Below are 27,933 nucleotides of genomic sequence, written 5' to 3' on the forward strand. Positions count from 1 at the left end.
TCGAGGATTCGGTTTTGAAGAGAGTGGTACTTTGGCATGGCTGGCGCGCTAGTGTTAGCTCCGTGTCTTAAGCGATGTTTATGAGCTAGGACCTCGGCCTTGGAACGCTTTCAAGGACTTTGTGTTATGGCGACTAACAAAATGGTCAACGGTCTTCCGGGTCCAGTTGTTGAAGCGAAGAAGAGAATGACCAAAGAAGACGATGAGGGGTAAAGCGAAAAGTTACTTCGTAACTTTGTCAATATTACACGCGAGATTCAAGAAATTTATACATGAAAATAATTTTTAGTCTATTATCGGAACCGCAAAAAGGGCCGTGAATTTAACAGGTCGTAATCTAGAAGTTTTCCTGCTGTGTGGTAACGTGTGTTTAATATTTTGTGAATGCATATGAGTGTTTTTACGGCCATAAAACTTCTTCAAGCTTATAACAAAGTTGTTTCTGATGCGTGCCGCGTCCTTGTGGTTGGATCACTTGATAAATCTCCCTTGTAATTTTTTCTCGTTCACAGCAAGCTCTTTGTAGGCGGACTTAGCTATGAGACCACAAAAGGTAGCGTGATATTTTTTTCCTTTACTAAAAGAAATGTCACAAATTTAAAAATTTTTGCCGGTGTTAAATTTATCTAGAAGTTTTGTTCGCCAACCAGCTGTGTTCTTTTGAACCGAGCTTGTGTTCTACCATATGCCTTTCTTTCAATTTCAGAAACTTTGACTGATTACTTTAAGGATTTCGGCGATGTTATCGGCGTTGAGATCAAAATGGACGCTCTGACGGGCCGTTCGAGGTTTGTGGATTTAAACTTGCTTTTTTGTTTTGATGTGTCACAAAACGTTCAATATGAAGTACACTACACTGGTTTTGTATAATTTTCTCCTAACATTGTGTTCTTTTGTCGTCTCACACCACGTGCTCGTTCGTCTTGAGTTTACATTTATAATGCATTGCAAAACAAGCTTTACTTTTCCTTACCGTGTCACAGCTCACGTTTTCTATTGTGTGATCATTAAATGTTCTTAACACCTCGAAACGCTTCCGAGAATTTTTGTAAGGTCGTTCAAACCAAGTGGTCCATTGTTCAAAGTTGATTTTTAGATCCTCGCGGATTTGTTTTCGTTTACGAAAGAAAGAAGAGGTTTTTGACAGACCACCAGTGTCTGACTTTTTTGCCATAAACAACCCCCTGTTGAGAATCATTTTCGTGCTATAACTTTCGTTTATAAACTAAAGAACATGCACGCATTAGTATTATAGTGCAAAACGCTCGACGTAAGCTTAAATCGAACCGCCGAATAACCGCGATCGATGTTTAGTCTGCTTGTAAGCTTATGTCCTGCTTTTATTTTCCATTCGCTTTCTGATATTCATTTTTCTCGAAAAGGAATTACAGTATTTCCTTCATCTTTCAGTGCGAAACCGATATATTGGCACTGTTCCCTTTCTGTGTTCTCAAGATTATTTTCCTCAAACGATTCAGCTCTAGACACGTTGCAGTAATTAGCCAAGTACGGTATTAGATAATTTATTGTTTGTTTTCACTCATTTTAGGGGTTTCGCATTTGTACAGTTTAAAGATCCGAAACAGGCCAACGCGGTAAGTTCTTTAAATTTTTTAGAAAAACGAAGTGATGTACTTCACAATCACGTCGCATTGTTAATATTCGTAGAGGTCGGCATATTGATATTTTTTTGCCTTAAATCTCAACAATGGACGAAATGGAGCGTGAAGAGATAAAGTAGGTTTAATGCATTGGCCAAAAATTACCGAGTAAATCTTGCAGGTTTTTTCGTTTCGGACGGTTAATAGACAAACCTTCTGGCTGGTCATTGTCTCGCGGCTTGTCAGGTGTTTGCTTTCTAAATGGCCTAAAAGCTTCAGGAAAGACGGTATTTTAAGTAGCAAGTAGCAATACCAGAATATCACACCATATATTGTAATGCTGATACGATCATGTCACACCTCGTCACAGAACCGTGACACAACAGCCAATCAGCTTATCCTATTCCCAGAATTATATTGTCCGCTGAATAGCAACTTTTGAAGATTAAAAAAAAAAAGAAAAAGAGTCTGCTTTCTTTTTTGTCATCTCAATGGAGAAAGGACATTGATGTATCCTGTTGATTGTGGAATGACCATCAAGGGAATATTTCATCAAGTATCAAAGGTTAATGGGATCCAAAACGTTGTAAGTCGTTGCATGACGGAGTCAAGAAAACAAGCTACAACCACTCTATTAATAAATATGAGCTGTTGGTATTCAAGAATAGGCACTTGAAATGCTCTCAAAAGGGTCTTGTGACGTTAGTAGATCTCATTTTACTTGCAAAATGTCCTTGCGTTTTCTGCAAAAAAACAACTACTGTCTAAACACAGGTGATTCTATCAGGTTATAAGGAACTGGGTTTTTTGTGCCTTAAACAGTAAAAAAGTGTTATACACTATGGTTCAAAAGAGTATTGAATGAAAGCTGCTTTTACATAACAAGGAAGTCCTAGAAATATGGTCAAGCACGTTTCACAAATCATTCACAATTATAATTTGCATTCATTGGTGTCTGTCTTGGGGCTATTTTGTAAATTAAAAAAATTTAGTGTGTGTTGTTATAGCATTTTCATGTGATGTTTCCTGGCTACCTAATAGGATCAACTCTGAAATATTTTTCTATGAATGTTTTTCAGTTTCTCAACTATAGGTCAATATTGATTTGATTATTAAATTTCTGATAAAAGAGAACTGTCAAAATGTTGAATGACCGGAGGTTTTCCGGTTGAACTCTTCAAGTCTCTCCTTAAAATGTACGATATCATTACCAGGATACTGACGGAAAGAAAGTTCATTAAAACTGGCTTTGATTTTTATCTCAAAAATTATTAGCCAATTAAGGAGGTTAAAAATGCTTTTCACAATCTAATCTTTTTCATCAGTTTACATTTGCCACCCACTTTATGTTTGTTAGTTGTATTTTTTGTAAAGTAAATGCTTTGTTGATTACATTAAGGCTTTTCGTGGTCATTGAAAAAAATGATATTAAATGATTAAAATGTATTTCAGAATCTTAACTAGTTTGGTCAACATTACAGTGAATTTAAGTGCAACCTGGGCTGCTTCATAAATGACACAAATGATTCACTGACAAAGCTTAGATGTTAAACTAAGGACTTGCATAACTAGAACTACTACTGTGGCCATAGAGCAATGTCTCCAGTCAGATGATCAATGGTCATGATCAAATTGTTGATTAAACAAACAAGTAACTCATTTACAAAACGAATTGTTTCAATTCCTAGAGAATTAGTTTGGTTCACAAACTTGGCCTGCCCGCCTTTTTTGAAGAAATGATCAATTATTTCTCTATCAAGGCATGGGTATAAAACACTCAAGAGTGCTCCTAAAGGGAGTTGAACTTGACGAGAATTGTTATTCTGTACCACATGGTTACTGTGACGTCATGTGAAAATACTCTGTAGGAAAGGTGGGGCATGGAAGTGCTCTGGATTTCAAGTACCAACAACAACATTCAACACTTTATTGTACCTGTAATGTGTTAAAGTTAGTATTAGACATTTTTTCAGCGATTGTCTAAAATAACTAAATAGTTAAAAATCCCATGGAGCCAGAAGAATTTATTTGTACATAAAACATTTAATGAGTGTTTGTTAAAAAAAAATGCAGTTGTCAGTGTTACGGGGTTTATGGGACTTCCCATTTGTGTTGTCCTTGATGGATGTGAGAAAAGGAAGATACTAATATTACTTTTAACTACTCCTTCTTGATCAATACAGTCAGTTGCTAAGGAAGCTAGTATATCCAAGTCAATTTAATTTGTATTTTCCAATTGTCTCATCAAGTTCCCTGCAGTCTATTTGTGCCTGTGGGGAATCTCATTAATTTTGGACAGTGACTTGTGTTTATCCTAGCACTTTTCTTTAGCAAGAAGATGAAGGTTCATTTAATTTATATTTCAAGGCCTGTCTGGGCTATTTCAAACAAAATTATTTACTCCCAAGGTTAATGCTTCTCACAAAGCAGTCATCAGGCAACTGATGATTAAAATTCCCACTTAAACACCTAATGCAGGCAGTTGAAATCTGTTCCACTTTTTAGTGCATTCTTGTGGTCTCTGCATAAACACCAGTTTAAAACATTTCAGAAGAAATTGAACTAAGAAAATCAACATACCAAATTAAATGGGCTTGTGACCATATCTGAGTTAAGTTTGTTGCTTCTTAAATATATTATTATTATTATTATTATTATTATTATTTGTAGGCCAAAACATGACAGTAGTCTAAGAGTTCTCCTTTACCTGAGACCTTAAATATTTATTATTTCTCTTTATATAGTTGTTGTTGATGAGAAATTAGCCAAAAAAGACCGTTTTTGTTCAGTCACCTGTCACCAGAACGGCTAGAGGTTATATGCCTTGAAAATGCCAAGCTGGTACATGAAGTATGAAGTTTAAAATAGGGAAAAGAAAACCTAACAAAGCTAGACTGCCTTTGTTTAAGTTACTGTGTCCTTTTGTAGCTGAATCGTATGGGAATAATTATTTTTAAACAGCTAGTGGACCAGAGTTCAAAGTATGGGTGGCCAAATTCCATTATTGCCAGTGTTGTGTTGCAAAGTTGTTAAAAGTCTGGTACAGTAATTTTTTTTCAGCTGTATGTTTTGTTGATGATAACAAAGCTACCCCATGCAGTCAGACCAAGCTGTTTTTCGCAAATTATGTCTCATTCATCGTAGGTTGCACTTCCCTTGCAACCTCCAGGCAAAACAAAACAAAAAACTTTAAATGACAGAAAGTATTGTTTACCATCAAAACTGAATAATGTTGTGACATGCTTGTAATTTACAAAGCAAAATGCTCTTTACCTTATTAATTTAATTAAAGGAAAATAATGCTCAATGAAAGTAACGTGAATCGTTAAAATTCACATAAATCCAAATCACGCTAATTATGTTGAGCATTACTTTCTGCAACATTAATTAAGTGCAGAGTTAATTTCCATGCTCGTAATTCAACCCTAATTTTGAAACCTTTCCAGACATTCATCACAGGCCAACAAAAAACAATAAAATAAGGCACAAGCTTTCTTTCTTTCTGTTAACCCTTACATTAATAGAATTTTGATGACTGTTTTGTTGACCAGAAGCCTCAGTTTTGTTCAGTGATTTATTTTGCATCCAGCTATGAAAATTAGGGGTCACCGAGTTAGTTTTTTTTTTTAGATATAAGTGTTTATGTTGATGAATGCAACTTGTTAAGCAATTATCGGTGTCTCATACAGTACCATAACTTTGCCGTTATATTAATCAATCCCTCCAGATATTACAGTTTGTTGAAAGCCGGTTGAAACCGGTTTGTGCCTCCTTAAAACACTAGGGTGCAATGTTTCTTTTCTTTGGGTTATAAAGATAATTTTTATGAACTTAACACACTTTTGCAGTGGATCTTATTCGGGGACAGTGTTTGTAGCAACCTATAGAGATATTTTTTCCAAATACGAGAACATGGCAGTGTTGATGTCATGTACAAAGTCATAGGTCTAAGGTGCCCTGAATCTGAAATTGAATGTGCATTAATTATTTGTGTCCATATAAATTAAAGTGGTGTGAATGGAAAAAGATATGAAAAAAGAAAATTTTAAATTTGGTGGCAGGTCCTCTTTTGTCATTTTCGTCATCAGTTATTTCATTTTATCGTGCAGAGGTGGGAGCATCTTCCACATCGGTGGACTTACTTCCAGGTTAATGGCTAGCTGCATGCGTGGCGGATCTCACACTTAGCTCTCCAGGTGTCTCTATCATTAGGGCGGACCTCAGTGAGTTTCCATTCCTTGCGATCACTCTCACACAGCTCTAGATGTCCAAGTCATCTTGGGCAGCCCAGGCCCACACTTTCCCTGTACCAGCATGTCACTGGTGCACTTGGCTGCGCCGAGGGAGCACTCGACGTGACCATACCAGCAAAGCCATCTCACCCTCAGGGTGAGGTTGAGGTCCTCAAGACCGAGCTGTGCTAGCAGTTCCTTGGATCGGACGGTGGCCAGTCATTCTCTGGTTTAACATTCACAGATCTGCCTGATTGTGGATTGTGGCCCTGTTGTTTGGCTGCAGTTGCTGGAGGTTCAGCTCGGTCAGAGGCCAGGTCTCATTTGCATGATTAGCATCACATGAAGCATTCCACTCTGGAATCCTTGGGATTCCCAATTTGAGCATAGAAATCAATCAAAAATTTATCTACAGCCTACAGGGTGGCAGAGCTGTTTTAATAAGCACCAACAGCTGACAAAAAGCATTGGCTTAACTTCACTCAGAGAAGTTTCAGTGCTCAACGTTGTGACCGCTGAGGTGGCCAATGCAACAGCATTTTATTTTTACACTTAGTCGCCAGCCTGGCCATCAAGATATTTTTATTGTAAATTATTTAATTTTTTTAGTCATCGAATGAGTGCAATGAATGTCCAATAGCGGACTGTACTTCACACTTTAATGCAGGTAGCCTTTGAAAACGGTGTTTACATATCCTTTGAAATTTACATCTTTCATTAACTTCATTCTAGAAGTAACATCCAAGATTTTCTAAACACTGTTAATTTTATTCGGAAAGTGTACATGATAGATTTTGAATAAAGAAAAAGCCTTTACAATTTTAAAATACATAAACAATTAAGCTAAATGCAATGACCTTATACTTGTGTGTACACCGGTATGCCTCGTGCAGTGTTCTTACCAGAATGTTTTTCTCAAGGGGTCATATGGCCCATAACCCTCAAATTTAGGGACCTTCCCTAAAAAGGGTGGGCCCTTTCCCAAGGTTTTTTTTTTCGAAATATTCTAGCCATCTGTATTTCATCTTCCAAGCATTTTGAAATACACGTAGATCTTTCTTGCTACATGTCGATAATAATGAAGCAGAATTGTCTTCTACTGGTGGACTGACTTTTGCGGAATCGGCTTCTTGTACCTCCAACCTTGGAATGTTAGGGCTTGAAAAGAACTGTGTCAATCTTTTTTGTTGTAGTTGCAACTCCCCAAGCAAATATTTCGAGAATTGAGCCTTCAGTAAATGTGGCCAGCATTGTGACCACAAACAAGCCTCAGTCTTCTGGCGAGTTGAAGATGACTACACATACCCGGTAACTGTTTTCGATGTCCTGTTTGATTCAGAGATTCGCATTAAACTTAAGATCTTTCTTTTGGTTAGAAAAAACCATTGATGAACTATAAACGAGTATTTTCCAAACATTTCTGTGCTGGTTGGGGCACACAGTGGTGATGTAACTGTGCGCCAATTTGGAATTTTTGTGCGTGAATCCCGCAAGGGCACAGCCTGGTGAGAACACTGCTCACGTTTACTTGGTATTAAGATTGGTTTCCAGCTTACGTATGCACCGTAGCACTTTTTCCACTGATGACTGTAATTCTCAGAAATAATGTTGAAATGTATAAGTCCTGAATAAGGACTGAAATTTTTTGGAAACTAAAATACTTGAGCCGGCGACCACATCTGTAAACCAAGGGGTCAGCTGGCCCCTAGTATTTTTTCCTGAAAGTCGAACACTGAGTTAATGGCTACTATAGTATCAGGCGAAGAAGAAAGGAGACTTTGATTGAGTAACGCAAGCTAGCACAATTGTAAGGTTTATTCAAGATGGCTGACCTGTCGATCCCAGCATGCAATGCCTAATCCTATATCCCCCCGTCAAAAGGGAAAGCAATGAAAATATAACAAAACGAACAACAACAGGAATAATAACAACAAATCAAAATGTTCATGTGAATGAAGCACCGAGGCACACACAGTTCAATGTTCAACTAAAGATTCAAGCATTCTGGAGGACTCACAGCTCTTCCTGACTGAGTTGTCAGGACTGCAGGGCTTGGACACCTGGGAGGTACGCACTCATCCAGTGTTGTTCCTGGAGTAGATACTGGGACAGCTGTCTGTGGTGATGGTGGCACCTGCGTAGTCTGAGGCCTCGACGGATCAGTGCTGGGCACGGGCAATACAGGAATGACAGGTACTCGTGAGGCAGGAGTGACATCACAGGCCGGCATAGCTGAGTGTTGTTTGGCTTCAGTGGGTTTTGCTATGGCTACTAAGGCAGGGCGGTTTCGTCTGAGTGTGTCCCTTTCTGTAGTGACAAGGTAGGATCGGGGTTTCTCAGTTTTTCCTGTCACCAGGCCATACCAATCTTGATCTCTTATCCAAACTCGGCCACCCGGTTCAAGTTTTGGCAGTTCCTTTGCTCTGTGACGGCTGTCAAAGTTGCGCTGTTGGTTCAATCGATACAAGCTTTCCTTTCTTCCACCAACTGGCGACCATTTATCTGCACATTAGGGTACAAGTTGGTTGGAAGAGTTGGTATTTGTGTTTGCAGGTGACATCCCATCTAGCTGGGCAATACTTCCTGTTGTGGCTCGGGCGTCCACACCAAAAACAGGGACGGTCATTCTTGGAGGGCTCTTTTATGTACATTGTATCCTTCGTTTCGGTTATGTGCAGGTTGGTTGTTTGTGGCTTGTTTTTTGTTGTGAGAGTGGGAGTGACTGACGTGATCAACTTGTTTTGAGTTTCTACCCCAGGGACAATGGTTCCATTTTATTTTCTTGCTTTGGCTTGTTGGGTCATGCGAACAGTGTCCGTGAGAGTGAGGTCAGATTTAGCTTGTGGACGGTCAGACAGTGTATCATCGAGGACTCCAACAATAATTCTGTCTCTGATAAGTTCATCCTTCAGAGTTCCATACTCACAATTTTCGGCGAGGCAGTATAAATCTAGAATAAAGGTGTCCACGGATTCACCAGGGTTTGCTTTTTCATCTATTGAACTGAGCTTGTTCGACGATAAAATTGCGGCGGGCTGCAGAATAGCCATTTAGGGCAGTTTTGACTTCATCGAGGGAAGCGGTTGCTTCGTTTATGCTTAATGTTTTGACAATGACATCAACACAATCACCCATTGCATAAAAAATGTTGCAACCAGTTCCTGGTTTGATTTGTTTTGAAGACCAGAAGCGATCCGATAGCGCTCAAAATGTTGAAGCCATGCATTGATCCCAGCATGCAATGCTTAATCTTAGGGCTACTTTTTCCCCTACATTGAAAAAATAAAAGACTAATTCTTTCAAAAGTAAGATTAAAACTCATTTTGACAATGACTTGAAGTTATCAAAAGGTGATCATCAATTTTGCTTCTGAAATGTGGCATCTGGGAGTGTTCTCCTAAAAATGGCAGCACACGCACAGATGGTTACTCTACTCAAACCAGCCCCTAAATTCATGTTTTCTTGAAACCCCTGCCTTTTACTTATTTAATGTACAGATTTGTGGTGGTCTTAGCAATTGTTGTCCTCAGCACAACCATGTGAGATCCCTAATAATTTGAACTCAAGTTTAAGTATTACAGTCGAGCTATGTCATGCGTGACCAGTATCCGCGAGACTGAAATGAACATCCGAATTCCTCTGTGGAACGTCTGAGGTTTGAATTGGAACTTGAAGGTTTTTCTGAAAGTTGGTACGAAAAATGCACAATGAAGGAACAATAGTTTTTACTTTTCAAACACTGCTTATTTTATAGTAAAACAAAAGTTCATAACTAACTATTTGTGATATATCAAGGAAATATCTATGGGAAATTCAGAATCTCAAGAGTAATATAAAGTTCAAAACTGGCAAGTAGATTTGAATATGTACTAGTTTCAAATTTCAAAACTGCTGGTCATATATGACGTACGTAGTTTGACTGTAACTGACCATTTTAAATGAAATGAAATACTGAAATCAACAAGAAATTACCAATATTGAATGTCATTTAGCCAGTAAAAGTGTCTAGGAAATATAATCATGGACGAAATGTGAAACGTGTAATTGATGAATACATCTGTATGTGACATTAATTATTGCGGTGCATTTGTATTTTTAGGTCTTAAACCACAACAAACAGCATGTGATAGATGGCAAAATTGTAAGTTATTCAGGAATGTTTCTCACGGTATCACAAAAGCAACTAAAGTTGATAAAACCAGTGTTGACTTTGTCTTTAGAGAAGTTTCCTTCCAAGGTTCCTTTTCCAAAGTCCATATTCCTGTTAAATGTATTGATTGTTTAGAACTCCACTCTCCTCTGGGAGGTTTTTCCCTTTGTACTTCAGCTCTTTCCCACTGTCATCAAATTAAAAGAACAGTTGAACTTACCAGTGATGAAATTTAATTTCAATTGATTTCTTTGTAGTCTCCCCAATTAGTAAAAAATGAAATGTTCTGGTTATTATGTTGTTATCAGCCCAAATCCCACCACTTTCCTATCCCAAATTGGGATAGGAATGTGCTGACTTTAAAGAGTGTGAGACAATCATCAACTGCTCTCCTCTGGTAAAGGCAAATCAGAAAGATTCATTGCGTGCTGACAAAGATTGTGCTGTTGGTGGTTTGGTTGTTTGGGTGCATGTGGTATCTGATTAGTTGGGTTTTTTTTTTAAAAAACATGTTGGGAGGAATGCAGACCTTTGCAGTCATTCCCCAGATGCTTTAGTCTCTAATTAAGCCCCATGTCTGGGTCGGAGGATAAGTAGTGTTTATGCCTGCACAGTTTGAATACCATCTCCTCGGAGGTTGCTCTGTCCGCAGAAAGTCAAGAATTATTCCTATTTTATTACATCAGTTCGTAATGTTGTAGTCATCTTCCTTGTCTTAGTGTGTCCTTTAATTAAGTTACCGCAGGAGTGTGTTGTCTCAGTTTTAAGACCCCTTTCGTAGCATTACTTCACATGAATGTGTGCTCCCAAATTCTCAAGCCAGCAGCTCAGCTTGTTTGATACCCAAATCTAGAACCCAAATAACAATCAGCACATCTACGTACCTTGCAGACAACCCTGTAACCTTCTTAACTCCAAACCCTATTTAATTTATCTTGTCTTGTGACTTGATCTTATATTATTGTCATTACCATTATCACTATCATATTGTTGTTATTAAGTGGATAGACCTCCTAACCCTTTCACTCCTGTGGGGTTCCCCATTGACGAGTAAAATCATCTCGGGTTAGACAGAATAAAATCTGTTAAGTGAGACTCCTAGGATTCAATGGGTTAAATGCATCACTTTAACTTGGTCTGGTTCATGAGTTGAGGGAAGAGATTTATAAGGTGTGTTTATGGAATCATTTTTTTTCTTTTTTTGAGGTTGATCCTAAACCAGCAGCACCCATAAACAAGGTGAGTCTATTTATGTATTTGACCAATGCTGGTGATGGGAATAGAAGTATTGTGCAAGCTTCTAATTAATACACATAATTTTAACTCTTTGATCACCCCTGAACTAGGCCTCAGTGATGAATAAAATCCTAGAAGGGATATAAGGGTTACTGTTTTCAGATTGAAACATGTCTTTGCTGGTAACATGAAGCTGATTGTGTGGTTCCAGAAAATATATCCATACCTCACCACAGAGGGAATTGGAAATTCCCAGGGGGTGGGGGGTCAGGGTTCCAGGAAATTCCAGAGGGGAAGGGGGCTTGGACGATAAAAATCACTTTCCAAGGGGTTAATTTTGAACTCAGTACAATTTACTGATCTGGTAGATAAATAAGATAAATAAATAAGTGAAATTCCCTCTGTGGTGGGTTATGGACATATTTTCTGGAACCACACATTGATTAAGTCAGTTGCTGGAGGAGGAGGCTGCTGCCTAAAGAGATTTTTCAGGAGCCCTTCGGGCTTCCTACATGTATATTAGAAGTCAATAGCCCGAGTCATTTTTTCAAGAGCCTAGAATTAATTAATTAACTCAGGTCCCACCCCCACTTCCCCACTGCTGTTTTCATCGTTTAATCTCCAGCTGGGATCAAATTTACAAGAAAGTTAGGATGAATCACCTTATGAGGTGACCGGGCAACCGTTAGGCAACAGCCTTGTTTACTATAAAAAAAGGTAAATTTAATTCAAAAAAGTGTATCCCAAGAAAGGGACGTTTAGAAAGGCTTTTGCTTTACATTTTCCAGAGGTTGCCATGTGGAATAACTGATGCGTTGGGATAAATTGCCCGTTTGTTTTTCACAGAAGCTAGCTAAGGGAAACCATAGTATGTGAGAGTTGATCAAGATGGTAGCACCATAGAAATTTCACATTGAAAGCAAGCAATTCTAAAATTCATTTTTTTTGTGAACCCACTGACAATGGCTTAAGTGTGTGTGATGTTTTGTCTCAGGTGCAATGGCTTGAAATAATTAAAGGTTCTATGTGTCATTTTGTTTTATTTTCAACTCTAGGCAAGGCAGTTAATAAAAGCAAATTTTTGCTTTTCTCATTTTTAGCCACCTCATTTGAGGGTGAAAAAAATATTTGTGGGAGGTCTCAAACCAGAAGCTACATCAGATCATCAAATTAGAGAATATTTTAACAAATATGCACCGGTAAGTTGTCATAATTTAGAAGCCCCATTTTTTTGCCGTAGCACTGAACTATATATGGGAAATAGAGGCTGATGCAGCCTCAATTATTTGGAAACAAAAAATTGGCCACTACTGTGTCCATTAAAGGCGAGCTTGATCTAGAAAGACTTGAGAGAACTTTGGCAAAGGCAGTTTTATTAACAGTGACTCCTACATATCCCCTCCATAATGACAAGTAATATTGTCTGGGGTTAGACAGAGTAAAAATCGATCATCTCATTACTGGGAATCAAAGGGGGACACTCATAGTTATTGAGTTGATGCAGTGGTTGTTAACCAATTATTAGGGAGTTTAAGCAAAGACAATGGCAACAGCAATGAACAGCATCACTTGAAATATAACTTAGTGCCATTGCGAGTATTTTGCAATTATTCCGTCTTGTTCACCTTGTACAATACGGGCGAACTATCCTGCAACTGGATGGGTACGAACAGTCTTCAAGTAAAAATAGAAGATAAATGGTTCATTTTTACATCATCACGCTTTCTTCGAAACCTAAAATTTGGTGATTTCACATTGTTGCACATGCGGCACGATTATTTTTCCTCTTTTAACCAATGACATTCTTGCTTTGTGGCGTTCTAGTTCCCGTACCTGTCGTCTTTGCTTAACTCCCTATTGACTCCTAAGCTGCCCTCAATTGACGAGTAAGTAAGCATCTGGCATTTAAGACAGAGTAAAAGCTATCAAGTCTCACTCCTAGTGCAGGGATGGCGCAGTGGTGAGCACTCTCCTCCCACCAATGTGGCCCGGATTCGATTCCCAGACTCAGCGTCATACATGGGTTGAGTTTGTTGGTTCTCTACTCTACACCGAGAGGTTTTCTCCGGGTACTCCGGTTTCCCCTCTCCTCCAAAAAACCAACATTTGACTTGATTTGCGTTAATTGTTAATTTCAGTTTAATTACAGTGTCCCCAGTTAGTGCTCCTGTCTGAGCGCTAGACGACTAGTTCCTGAAACAACGTTCCAAACCCTAACAAAAATGCTAAACTTAGGCCTAAACACTATGCTTTAGATAAATTAATGACTGGGCCTATGGCCAGCTATTGTACCCTTCACCCCCTCACCCCCTACCCTCCACCCCCGGAGTAGTCAAAATATGCCACATTTGTTGTTGAAAGGTTTTAGTACTACTGGCTTCAAAATTTTTGCGTGCTTTTTGAGTTGGATGACTGAGTTTATCTAATGTTTCCTTAGGTAAAAGATATAGAATATGTCACAGAACACTTATCGAAAAAGAAAAGAGGTGTGTAAAGATTTCCCATAATCACCCTGATGAACACATTAATAAATTTTGAAAGAATATGTTGTCTTTGTTCTGATCTGTGAACTTGACATTGACATGTTATTTGGAACCAATACTTGATCTTTGATTTTGTCATCATGCAGTGAGCTCTCTTTCAAGAACTGTTACTGTTGCTGAATTGAATTTGTTTATTTAGCTTCGCCTAATTTGAATTCAAGGTTTCCTGTACATTGCAGTCTTTAAATACTTATGAATCAGCCATAGGAAAATGGTTCTGCCACATAGTATTTCAAATTACACTTGCTGTTCGTCTCTGATGGCCTTCAGGGGTCATACAAACATTTATCCCTAGTGATGAAAAAATGAGATAGGATCCAAAAAGTATTGAAGACTAAGTGCAATATCTCCTAAAGGATTACAGATAGGTTTCCTATATGTTGCAGCCTTGAATAAATGCCAAAAAACGATTACTTTCTGGCTTAAAAAACCTGATCAATCTTCTGTTTAAAACCTTATTCAAATCCTTGACATTAATTTTTATTTAAATTGCAGGGTTCTGTTTTGTTTCCTTTGATTCTGAAGACACTGTAGACAAGATTTGTGAATTACAATTCCATGAGATTGATGGAAATAAAGTGAGTTAAAAAGAGAAATAGAAGTTACTCTTTCAGTGTGGTAGCACTAAAATGTGTACTTTGTTCTTAAAGCAGTTTATTTCTCTTCTCCTAAATGCTGTTCAACACTGATATCCTGCAAAATTTTACATTAGAAGAAGTCTTAATTAAAAAACAAAAATAAGCAAAAGAAACTTTCACAAAAAAGTTGAAAACATGAAACAAAAGTTCAGGCTAATCCTGGATTAAGTTAATCGGCTTTCGCACAACCGGGCCCTCAGAACTATTGATATAATACTTTTAAATTTCAGTTGTCCTTTTTGAAGAGGATCATTCATCAACTGAAAATGGTTTTTAAAACCACCTCTCATAGATAGCCTATGCTCTATACCAAGCCATTTTTGTGTGAAGCATGTTTGATCATTTTGTTTTGTTTTTGTTTTGTTTTTTTTAATCAAGGTTGAAGTTAAGCGAGCTCTTCCTAAGGAAGTACAACAGCAGCAGGCAGCCCTTAGAGCTGCTGTGGCTGGAAGAGGAATGATACCGGCAATTGGTGAGCTTAAAAGTATAGTGTCAGATTTAGGCCAAAGAGGCTGTAAAGCTGGTAGATCACTTGCTTGACCAAAATGAAGAAGTGCAGTTTTATCTTTAGACGATCATAAACGATTTTGCAGAACAAACTTGCAGCTGTTTCAGATCCAACAAGATGTACCGTAGTTAATTTGCACATCCCACTTCAATGCTGTGTTTGACATGCTTCAATGAACTGACTGGACAGCTTTCTCAGTTGATTTTTTCATGATATACATGTAAATTTAACAAATTGATGTCAGTTTTTCATGCGTCTGTCCTGTTATTGATCATGAATATCGTTACAACATTGTCAAAGTAGCTGTGAATCCACGAGGCGATAGCTCTTTGATCTGACATCAATTTGTTTTTTACAATAACAAAAAAGGCAGAGGGGTCAAATTTAAGTCAAACACGAGAAGAACGCGAGACAAAAGTGAGAGAAACTTCAAATTTCATTCAATCTGACGCGAGCAATATCGCATCAGTTTTGCATAAATTATAAATTTGTGTGTCTTCAGGCCCACTTATTGACAATAAAAATTGGCCAATGAGTGCGGGACAATTTGGCAGTCATTGTAAAAAAGGCTTTTAATTTCTTTATGGTACTTGCATGTTGATATCATGTCACTGAGCTATTTTGTGCCAAGAAACCTAAAAATGCTTCCATTTTGTGCTTGGGAACTGAATCTCATATAATAAGTGTTGTAATACATGAAAGGAAAAAACGACAGTGCATGACAACAACAAAATAAATTCAGTGTTTTTATCTGCTTTGTGTTATGGTTCACGTGAGTGTTAAGGGAAAGAAGGCATTAACATCAGCTAGCAGACCATTTTAGCAAATGATGTTTTCTCACTACTGTTAATTCAACAGCTGCCACAGCTTTTGGAGTTGTTCCGGCTGGAAGAGGAAGAGCTACAACTGGTCTAAGTAGAGGTAAATTTGGCTTTTCTGTAGACTCTAAATGTCAGCTGAATTAAGCCAAGGATAATTATTTTGAGCTATAACCAGACTTTGCTACTTTAAAGCACATTAATTTTGTCTTTTCCCGAGGCATAGGCACACAACTTTATTGCATTATCTCCAAAATCAGTTTTCTGAGTTGCACAAAAATGCAGTTATTTTCACAGCTCATGTAAAAACGCAAGCAGTCAGGGAGTTCATGTGAAGCCATAATTTAGTGTATTTTAAAGTATCAAAGGCTATTTACATGGACATGCATACAGTGAATTTGTGCCCACCTTTTGTGCCCAAGTGCAATATTATATTTAGACTTGAAACTTGCACACAAAATTGTGTCATGTGCCAATGTTGGATCTTGAAAAAGAGTGTTCCTGTCAGGGTAGCGGCCAGGTGTAAACACAGCTTTTTTTTCCAAATACATCAGACTGAGATTGCTTTTTTAAATAGCTGAGGAACAGGTAGATTGGGAGTTATAATATGACAGTGAAAAACAGTTTAAAATGAAACTTTGATTTTGCGGTAGCCTTAATTTATTACTGCAAACAAAATGCTGCAGTGCTGAAACCACAGAAAAGGCAAAAATTTGTGCTAAAAAGACTGGCTATTCAAAGAAAACATCTTTCTTTGGCAATAAAATCTATGAAGTGTACTCCTTAGGATTCAAAGGGTTAAGTGTGGTGTGGAGGGTGCTCTTTGGGCACATTCACAATAAGGTAACATTTTGATTTGGAAAGGTCCTTTTGTGCATCACTACAGGAGCTGGTGGGATTAACCTTGCAGCAGCTTACAGCCCAACATATGCTGCAGCACTTTATGGGGCTGCATTTGGTACATCTGGTGCCTACGATCCTGCCTTGTATGCAGCTTCTTATGCTGGTTTGCCAACAGCATTTCCAGCATACTCCCCTGGAAGCCCATTTGCTGCAGCAGCAGCGGCTGCCTCAGAATACCCAAGAGGCGGATATGCATTACCGTACAGCCCAGGTAGAGAGGCTGGTATTCACCTCCCAGGTATGCAGGGATCGCAGAATAAAGAAATTTGTTGATTGCAGGACTGTGGCTTGAAAGATTGACTGCCTTTCTGTTTCATATTGATTAATAATTGATGGATTGGTGTCACTCTAATCTATACTATATCGATAACATTTTCAGAGAGATTTTAAAGAAGTAATCTTGTATGTAACAACACTTCTTTTATTTCAATGTTTTTAAGGAACATTTTTCAATGTTGCCTGTGCATGAAGATGTTTATTTAGTGAGAAGTAGAACTGAATTTAGCTTTATACAACAAAGTGTGTGGCTCTGCCATGGTTACTTTCAATTCTACACAACCATACATAATTTGTATTTATAAAAAAAATACAGAGGAGAGAATTATATTTTTTGATGTTCCATTGTAAATTTTTGGGATTCAAATTAATTTGTATTGGAGTTGTGTTGAGACACATTGAGACATGCATTAGATGGTTTTCATAAAAATATATTTATTGCTAACACCAAAAAAGGAAAGTCTCTTTTTCTCATTGACGATTCCATCAGTACATGTATTTATTGTTTAAGCAAAGGGATTTGGTTTTCAACAAGAAAGTAACACGTTTTTTAATGCTTGACAATTGCACTCCAATACGTACATTTCCCAGAGAATTACAAACTGGCATGTCTTCTGAGCTCAGACAAGTGCCAGCTTTAGGCTGAAGTTGAATAGAGCTCAAAACAAGACAGCATTTTATTTTGAATATTGGAAAAGTGAGTAGAATTTGTGGATGTTGATATTTATTGTACTACCTGTGTAGACAGTCAGTAGTTGTATAGTGGATGAATGCATGTATTAAATATGAGTATGTACAATTATTTTCAATTCGTCAAGTGTATTCAGTGATCATGAGCTGAAAAAATGCACCCAGTGGTACTTAGTGGAAATGCTCTAAGTATTTTAAATTTGTAATTTCCGTGGTAGCTTTGATTGGGACACTTGGAGGTACTGTTGCTGCGCGTAATGTTAGTTTTGATTTGGTATTTAGACTACAGGGCATTTTGGTAATAACTATTGGAACTATGTCAGCCTTACTAGCACTCTTCAAAACTATTCTAAGCTATTAGATTTAATTATTATATCATGTCTTGGGACAATTAGTACAAAAGAAGTTAATTTCACTTATTTCTGTTCTTGCACTACCCTTTCTTTAAAGCAGATCAAGCAGGTACGTAAATATTCACTGAAAGATGGGCAAATTGACCATTTTCATCAACCTTACCTACTTTTTTTGTGTTTGCCAAGAAAACAATAAAAATGCAGCTGTGAAACCCTGATGACTTTATTTGCAAAACATTAATGAAACCCTTAAGAGTACAGGCGGAGGGAATATTTAGGACAACTGAAAAGGGAACACATGTACTGTTTGTAAAAAGTATTTTACTGTCACTAAGATGAAGGCATTTTGATCCATAATTTGCTGGTTGTCCCAAGTACTAATAATAATATTACCCCCATTATGGTTAGCATCATGGTATTTTCAGTTAGCCCGGTAGTAAAAATAGGGCACCTTTCATTTATACCAACTAATCAAGTAGAAATCTGAGGAAACAATAAACTGTGATAAGTGTAGTAAACATAAGATGCACAGATTCTCCCTGTCTCAACAGGAAAGCTGTAAAAGACCATTAAAGTTGAGTTAATAAAGCCAGTTCTCACCATTTCACTGGAATGTTCCGAATGCCCTTAGAATTCTGGGGTTTTCCATTGTATGCATATGCATTGTAAGGAGAAATAGGAAACTAAAACATTTGTTTGGCCAAAATGCAGTTTTTGCTTGTTATGCTGTTAATTAAGTATATATTGCAAAGTTTTACTCAAACGTTTGGAAGGTTATAAACCCAGATGGTGCTGCACACTTTGAAATGTAGCAATTATTATTTAATTGCCAAATATTTTGATATGAAGAGTACAAAGATCACAGTAAGGTGCAATGGATACTTGACAGGTCAAGGATGGGCTTTTCAAAACAGGATGAAGAAAAGCAAAGGCTTCTGATGCAATTGTTACTGTTAAATTTATAGTGGTATCCATTTCGTTTGTACATAAAAAGTCATTCATTAACCAACACCCAACTCTACCGTGTCTTAGACAACTCTTTCAGTCCTATTAATAGGATCAAGAGGTGAACTCTCCATTGCAGTTGCCAGACCATTAAAATCCTCAATAGTGGCAAATCTCATTGTTTTTTTCAGTGGTTATTAACATGTAGGAACATAGACTCTGTTGTTCCTTGAGGTGGCAAGCCTCAAAATGTTCATCCAGGGATTGGATTGGATTTGAGAGTCAAACAGATATTATTTATGGATTCTAAGCTTAAACGAGAACCATTTTCACATGATAAATCCTTAGTACATAAACTTTTCACAGATAATGGGCTGAAAGGGTTGACAAAGACAAGGGTGTGATGTTGTATGTAACCAACTCTTGCAAAGCAAGAAGGAGTTTTGTGCTATGCCCTGCACAGTTGAATTCGACTTATAGTTTTGTATTTTTGAAGATGTTTAAATTTATTGGATACTTGTACATTTTGTTGTTCAGTTTTTGTGAATGGTTTCTAAATATCTGTACATACGAAAGATACGAATTCTGTGGCATAAATAACGTTAAAGGCTCATTGCGTGAAAGAATTAAAGCACACGCTGCAAAAACCAAGAAATGCCATGATGAAGGGATAGCAACATCCTGTGGCCTAAACTTAGTTGGAGGGTTTAAAATTGGTGCATCGATCGCCTCAGTATTTTCTACAGCCTGCCAGCAGAGCCTTTCTAAAATCAACCAGAAAGAAAGGACTCTGCAGAAATCGTGGTAAGTCTTCATTGAGTATGTGCAAGCAGTTTGTTGAAGGCCAAGTCTCAGTTGCACTCCTAGATGCCATATTGATTTTAGTCCTGAAGGCTCAAATTTGACCTTTAATGCCTTGACAAAAAATATGATGCAATCATTGCCTAAACCGGTTTGACCGGTGTGACTTGCCCACAAAGTTGAGCCACGGCGACTTAAAAGACTTGACGTGATTTCTGCAGAGCCTCTTTCTCACTCTCTGCCAAGTTTTAGAGAGGCTCTGCCTGCAGGGTGTATTTGCTTGTGGTTGTTTAAACAGCAAAAGTGACAATAAAACTGTTTTCAAAAAGTGAAATACAGTCAACTGAATGGTCAAAACATATTAAAAATACCTGCACTCACCTTGTCAGTATTACCATGAGGGTACGCCAGAACAGGTGGGAATCCGTTTGGGGCATTTGGATGTAAATTTTATGCAATATGAACTGCCAAGGTGTAATGAACCTTTTCTTTCAGATCATATGATAGTCTCTGAGACTGTTCCTTTAATTTTGTTAATTTAACTATCCTCTGGAGTGTTTTGAAAATGAAACAGCAAATCTAATGTAAATCTACTAGCAGCTGGTCTACTACACACTACACGAAACTGATAGTGGCCAACTTAGAACTGGGTTGTTGATGCAAGTGCTTGTACATGGACTTCTAGATGTTTTGAGAGAAAGCGCCCATGAAGTCTTTTTGTCATAATTATGTGAGGAAAATTCCAGATAAGGATTTTCCCCTTCTGACTGTCCCAGAAACCTTCATATTGAAGCTGTGCCTTATCACCTTGTATTCTGATCTCTTCCCCCCAGACAACAGACACTTGGCCTCTCAGGGATGTGTGAAATTTTTCTTCTCTATACCATGCAAGGCTAAAATTTTGGCCAGCTTTCAGACTATCTTAAGAAAGTCAGGAGAATCTGGGATGAATATCCAAGAATTACCCCTGCATATTTCATAGATGCAGGTTGCGTGTTCATGGACAGCATTTGCATCAATCAACTATAAATATTGTAATCAGTAGCTCCTAGTACTTTCCAGGCATAACAATACTGAACTTGTGATTGATTTTTCCACTTTCCCTTTTTCTTGACTGAAGCATGCAATGTTAACCCTTTCACTCCCGTGGGGTTCCCCATTGACGAGTACAATCGTCTGGCAGTAGACAGAGTAAAATCTGTAAGTGTCACTCTTGGGAGTGAAAGGGTTAACTGTGTTGGTAGGCAGTGGGGAACAAATTTAAAATGGTGTTTTATTAGTTTAAAAGTTCTTTAGACTTAATGGCTTGGCTTGTCAATTCTCTTACTTTAAGGTATCCAATGGTTGTATTAATATTACTTCTCTACATCTGCCTTCACGTATACATGTCATTGAGTTAATGAGTATAAAAATTCAGCAACACAGTGAGAGTTAAAGTTAAAGAATTACTTGAGAAAGATGTGAAAGCTTTGTGCCATAAGTTCTACATGTATCTGTAATTACACCTTCCTGTAACCTGGGCTTTTAAGGGGAGGCTCTTATGCTTATGTGCAACTGAGGAGTGGCTCTGCAAGGATCAAAATTTAAGTTGGAGGGGGGAAGGGGTGGGGTTTCTTGTCAGGCTTTACAATCTAGCCTTCTCATACAATAATTTTTGTTTTATGTACTCTGACATTTTTTGGTCAATTCCCTGTAACTGGATTTAATATTGTAAGAATTCTAATAAGAATTGTTTGTAAAACAATATTTTAAAGCGAATCAAATCATTAGTTATAGTTTAACAACAAGTGGTACATCTTACTGCTGTGACATAATTTACTTGCATGTTCCCTTTATGGAGACAGTTTATCACTATTGCTCCTAAATAATCACATCCGGTGGTGTAGTTTTTGTCACTGTGGTTCATTAAAAATATCAAATTGTCTTTTCCCTTTCAAAATTAGAGTTCAAGCTTGAAAATATTATAGAGTAAAATATCAATGTCAACTTTTCTGGTAGCGACAGAGACCTTAAGATAGGTGACAACAACAAAAGCATGGAAAACTGCAATTTTAACTTTCAAACTAGCTTTTCTGTCATGTTCCAACTTACTATTAACTTTGACAGACTGGGAAAATCACCCACTAAATGAGTTGGTAGAAATGGTTTCAAAAATAAAATGGAAGATGAATAATTTGCCATGTACTAGTGTTTTTCATCAAACTTGAGATAAGGAAAGTAAAGAATTGTGCCAAAGTTGATAATGCATGAACAAAGCCATAGTTTTCCTTGAAACAATTTGGCCATCTTCATGATGTTGATGTTATAGATCTAAAGGTCCCTAATCTACCTTGGAAGGTATTTGCCATGAATTTAAGTCATTAAAAAGTTGTCCTGCATCAACGTCACTCAGTTTGGTTATTTTACTTTTCAATTCTTTCTTTTGTCAAAGGGATTTCAAAAGCTTGGCTTCATTTTTGCCTGTGAAAGGGTTATGATTCTTTGGCATCCCCTTTTTAACTTGAAGTAACCATTTTGACACACTTTCTTAGTGTCACCGAGTAATATTGGGACAGCGGTTTCTACTAAGTCGCTGACCCTTCATCACATAACAGATACAAGCGATCTGATTGGCTCGTTCCCGCAGCAGGGAAGTGGCATCATGGACAGAGATGACATTGGAAGCTCACCATTTCGCATCCTTTGACGGCAACAATGAGGATGCCAGGTAAGAACCACCACGCTGTACATCTCTGGTTGAGCTGGCCTTGCTGTAAAATCAAGTCCACGTAACGGCAAAGAAACTTAGAACTAGAGCTGCTAAGGTCATGCTGGTTTCTACACTATATGCATGTATGTGCATGTATAAGGCCAGCCTAACAATGCTGTGTCTTTAATGGTAACCTTGTCTAATTTGTTCTGAAAAATTCTTTAATCCTTCTGTTAAGGAGTTTGCTGGTAATCATCTCTCATAATTCTCACAGTCACTAGAATAAACCATGTTCATTTCATTTGCATTAAAGCATGCAGGGTTGTTTGGTTGGCTTAACATGTAGCTCAGGAGATTAGGTAAATGTGGTATGTAAATATGCACAGTAAGTTAAAGGGAATGTTGTGAAGAATTAAGAAAGAAATATTCTCTGTAACCTTAACACTGATCTCATTAGAAAACTATGTAAAATAGTAAGATAAAACTTAATGTTAACTGGTATTGTTATTTGATAAATTTAATTAAATAATTTTTTTGCCTCATTTGTTTCTATAAATTTTCTTGATTGTTAGAAAAACATAACAGAGGTGATCCCGAATCAGACCAATACTAAAGACACTTTTGTTGAGTTTTTTAACAAACAGAGGTCTTCAATTTAAGCCTAATTATTGTATTCATTGTATTGTTTTCCATTGTCTTTGTTTCCATATTCATGTTTATGTTAAAACAACTAAGTCAGGTTTTAAATTTTTCACCATTGATCACTTTTTGGAAAGAAATCAGTTTTCGTCTTTTTTTTTCCCAGCAGTTTCTTTAACGATAATAAAAGAAATTATTATTAATTTGTGATCACTTCTGTTTTGCTTGCTGTAAATGAACATTGATGCTTATGATGGTGTTTGTGATCTCATTATTTGAATCTTGATCTTGCATATATATTCATTTTTGGTGTGCTTTATTATTGGGTAATATTGTAATAACATTTTACGTTTGTACAAAAAATGGTATGCAATAGACCGAATGCATAAATGGCGGCCAAAAAAATATTCTTTTGTTCATGTGCTAATTAGCCTCACTAGCCTCGTTTGCATGGACAAAATACAAAAGAAATGTTGCTTGAGAGCAAGGCTAGTGAGTCTAATTTTTTTAGCACATAAACAAAAGAATATTTTTTTGGCCGCCATTTATGCATTCGGTCTATCATTTCTTGTTGCTTGTGAGAGGGTATGGTATGGTTCGACCAGGTCCTTGTGCCTAAGAATGTGGGGAAAGGAATAAGCTGTGATGGGTGTGTTATACACATTCAATGCTGTGGATATCTTTAACAAAATGTGCCAAGTTCATTTGCATGATTTTGACTGGGTGAAGAGATCATTATGATGTGGAGTATCATGAATAATTTGACACAATAGTTACTAAGCTGTGTTTCAGCATTGCACAACGTGACACTAGTTGTGCAGGGAAAGCAGAGGATTGAGTTTGTTCTGTTTTCTCACACTGTTTTTTTGTTTTTCTACTCTATGCCGGATGTGACAAAATATCAAATCCGCTAATCAATAGAACAAGTCTCACAATTTCCAATCAAGTTGCCAACAATTAGCATCAATTTGTTTGTTGACCAAGTCACATTCCTAGCAATTTATGTCACCTCTCTTGTTGTGCAATTCATATATTCAAGGACCGTGCCTCGAGTTTTGCAAGTTAAGATGCTTGTTTTATAAATCAAGAAGAGAGAGGACAGCTTTTGATCAATTCTGTTTTCAAGGGTGACTGCAAGAGTAACAGCAGGCGACCTGTTTATTGTCCCAATAATGACGACTGCTACGGCAACGACAACACCAAAATCGAAACTTCAACATCACCCCCCCCTCCCCCCTTCCCGGGGCAAACCCCGGGTATTTGACTATCTTCTGTGCCCAGGGAGTAGGGAATTTAAACTTTGTCTGCATGGGTGGGGAAAATTGAGCCAGAAGTGTCAGGTTTCAAATGAAACACGTGTTTGGACGCGATAGAAGATGGAAGAGTTTAGGGGCCGACCATTTAACTCTCAGGGTTGGGGGGGGGGGGGGAGGTTAGTTTGAAAAAAAATTTCCTGCAAGCGCTTGTTGGAAGAAAAAAATTGCATGCAGCACAAATGAAATAGAAAAAAAATTCATACTCTGCTGCAAGCAAGGAAAAAAAAAATGTTGCAAAGCTATTTCGTCATTCCTGGGGGGCTTTACAAAATCCCAGCAAAACTGCAACCATTCTGGATAATCTGCAAGCCAGCGAGCCACTCTGGTTAGCCTATTAAAATAACACAATGGTCAGCCTAAATGTCACACCAGTTGGCCTACAGTTAGCTTAGGTAGCTTGCGGTTTGCCCTTAAAATGGGATAAGGGATTTCTTGCTTGCTCGGTTCACTTGGCTCCAAGTCATAACGGTTAGCCTAAATTACACATTGGCTAGCCTAGTTAGCACTGCAGTTCCTTATGTAACATGAGAATATGATTCTAAAGAATGACATTCCGAAAACATGTAGCTATACAAGAATGATTTTGTATAGCTTAAAAAATTTTAAGTCTTTGCAGCTCCATATTAGAACTATTACTGAAATAACCACAATGTAAATGTAAACACGACACTTTTGAGGGAAAAAAAATCCTGCAGAGAAATGACGAGGAAAAAAAATTTCCTGCAAAGCATTTAGGAGAGAAGAAAATATTCTGCCCACCAAGGTTGCTAGAAAAAAAAAAATGGAATGATCATGCGGCACGCATTTTTGTACATTTCTCTCCCGTACTTGTCAAAACAACAACGGAAAACATTGGTAAAATGACCAGTTTTCGGGTTTTGACGACAACATGGACAAAAAACAATGAATCTTTTGTTCTTTCTCCTTTCTTCAAATCTGTACGTGCGAATCTGGTTAAAGAATGCTTCGCCTATCTTGTACAACATACAAGATGGAAACATTGTGAAACCTTCTTGGTTCCTTAAACTCCCTAATGTCTCCTGTTGTAGTTTGTGTACCCATAATTTTCTTGTAGATTATATTAGCTACTCAAATTGCTTGCTGTAGATGTGCTTCATTTTGCTGATCATTCACAATTGGGTCTCTGAGCGAGTTCATCTTCACAACTTCGGCAACTGGGTGAAGTTATAGTGACATGAGAGGAACGAATATTCCTTCTTGTGCTGATTGAATGATTCGCCTGTAGACCAAGATCCTCGATACTGTACAGGTGTTCAGTCCCCCTCGAAAACAAAATAGATCAAAAGCTGCCCTCTCTCTCTTCTTGATTTATATGAATTTAATGTAACATAAGATATGTACTGTAATTTTATCTTTTGAACAATAAAGACACTTTGTTTATTTATTTATTTATTTATTTATTAAAACAAGCGTCTTAACTTGCAAAACATAGAGCATGACATTCGAGGCGCGGTCCTTGAATATAAGAATTGTACAACAAGAGAGGTGACATAAACTGCCAGGAATGTGATTTGGTCAACAAACAAATTGATGCTAATTGTTGGGAACTTGATTGTAAATTGTGTGGCTTGTTTTCTTTATTAGCGGACTTGACATCTTGTCCCATACGGCATAGCATATTTTTCAGAAGCACGTGCCAGCACATTTGGACCAATATTGTCATACACCAGAACTGCCTTCCATCCGTATGCTCGCTAACTCACTGTGTATTTCATGCTGAGTTGCACAACGCGGTTTCACTGTCTGGGAAATGTAACACAATAGAATTGCACTTGAAACAACTGCATCATTAGTCACACATCACGTTAACATAATGTTACGAATATTGTACTTTCAGTAGACATTTTTTTTATCATGTCATAACAAGGAGTCATCTTGCCACTGCAGGGAAAGGCCACTATGTTGTAAGAAGTCAGATTGTTTTAGAATTGCACAATGGTAGGGGTGGGGCATAGTTTTTGAGTGGATGTAGGGGTGTTTTAGTTAGTGACTCCTAAGGCATCCCCAGTTGATGAGTATATATTTAGACAGATTAAAGTCTCACTTCCAGGCGTCAATGTGTTAAGTATACTTAAATGAGATGAGTTGTGTAATAACATAAATCAAACAACTGTTCTGATTATGAGCAGTTGTGAAATAGTGCGACTTTCCGGTGACAGGATGACCTCAACCCTGCTGTGATCTTTAAGCGTTAAAGCTGCAAGCCACTTTGTTCCATCTTATTTTAACCTAGGGTTTTTTTCTTACCACCACCTCCTCTTTGATAAGTTGAAATTATCACAGTAGAGTTTTTTGAGAGTGGCTAATTTCAGTCATTATTGTTTTGAGGATCTTAATTAATGAATATTTAATCAATAGAGTTTTGGATCTGATAATTGCTTCTAAGCAAAGCAACAATTCAGTTCTTCATGGTGTCCCCTACTTCCATTTTTTTGTTTCGTCACTCGATCTCTTCTCCCTGAGAAGGACTATGTAACGAGTCAAAGAAAATTTGTCTAAGAGGCTACCCTTAGCGTAGGACACTTTCAAAGTAACCAATCCAAAAGGCAGGTACGAAAGTCGGACACGAACAACAGATTCTCACCTTGGATCAACGTAAAAAAATGATTTATAAGGCCTCGAGATATCACCCTAGCCCTAATCTTTAAGCTAACCTTGGTAAAATTAGGGCAAATGCCAAATTGTTTTGGTTTGCAAAACCGTTTTCCGCTCATTCCAAGGTGAGCAATCCGAGTTGATGCGGTTCGAAGTTTGTACCTGCCCCAAGCCAAAAGCTTTTTGTTTTGCCCTTAGCTTAGCCCGGGCATTGTCTTGACAATTCAGAGAGAAACTGGCATGGTATATCATTCTGCAGCAGGCCATCTACATGTAATTCCAGTCAATTTAGAATTTGGACCTTTGAGTATGGCTGCGTTTTAATTTTAGAGTTGTGCAGTGCTGCAGCAATTAGGTTGAAGTGAGGCAGTGGAGGACAATCTTCTATGACTAAATCAAATAAAGGCACCAGCTTTTGTTTCCTCTGAGGAGCAATGTTTGAAATAATAGGGAAGATGAACAGAATACGTTAAGTGGTCCTTTGTCCATGAAAACGAAATTTCTATTGTTCAGCTCTTCTTTTAAATTGTTTGTCTTGCCCCATTTATTTCGTTCCACAGGGGTCCACCACACCCTTAGGTTATGGTTTTTGTGTCCTGTGGTGTGCTGTAGAACAGTAGCATTTTACTTTCTACCATCGGGTCATTAGCATTAGTTTATTAGAGAGACGTTACTGTAATCATTTTGTAGAATATAATATCTCTTTTGAGTTAGGTGCACTGTATTCTCCATGCTGTTCTTCAAGAACAATAAACTTGTGGAATTGCTTAATATGTGTAGTTTGAATAGGGGCCTTGTGAAAGGGCTTTCTGGCTACTTACATACTTAATTGACCACTCCCCATAGGGGCTTTCCAGGGCCAATGAAACACAAACACGACAGAACAGAACATTCAACAACAACTGTTAAGAATCCCAACTGGCCGGAGGCAACTAGTTGGCTATTAACAAGTACAGCTGAGAAGTTCATCCAGGGACTA

The 27,933-nt window shown here is 37.7% G+C and overlaps 1 protein-coding gene across 7 annotated transcripts; it reads left to right on the forward strand.

Annotated features, from left to right (window-relative positions):
* Positions 1–27,932, forward strand: LOC138033717 (heterogeneous nuclear ribonucleoprotein A/B-like). 7 transcript variants are annotated; one of them, XM_068881515.1, is made up of 14 exons: positions 1–209; positions 513–553; positions 707–788; positions 1,550–1,595; positions 9,933–9,974; positions 11,190–11,222; positions 12,320–12,418; positions 13,657–13,705; positions 14,258–14,340; positions 14,779–14,872; positions 15,767–15,829; positions 16,613–16,867; positions 22,226–22,401; positions 25,987–27,725. In XM_068881515.1, exons 1-13 carry the CDS (start codon positions 127–129, stop codon positions 22,378–22,380), a joined length of 1,125 nt encoding a protein of 374 aa, XP_068737616.1. In that variant the 5' UTR covers positions 1–126; the 3' UTR covers positions 22,381–22,401; positions 25,987–27,725. The 7 variants fall into 7 exon arrangements, 5 of the variants coding, with proteins under 5 accessions (XP_068737616.1, XP_068737617.1, XP_068737619.1 ...); XM_068881516.1 differs by having other exon boundaries at positions 22,289–22,401; XR_011128653.1 differs by having other exon boundaries at positions 17–209; positions 22,126–22,401.
* Position 27,933: the final 1 nt, after the last annotated feature.

The sequence above is a fragment of the Montipora capricornis genome, chromosome 14 (genome assembly GCF_036669925.1).
Source record: "Montipora capricornis isolate CH-2021 chromosome 14, ASM3666992v2, whole genome shotgun sequence".
In the NCBI taxonomy this organism is placed as follows: domain Eukaryota; kingdom Metazoa; phylum Cnidaria; class Anthozoa; order Scleractinia; family Acroporidae; genus Montipora; species Montipora capricornis.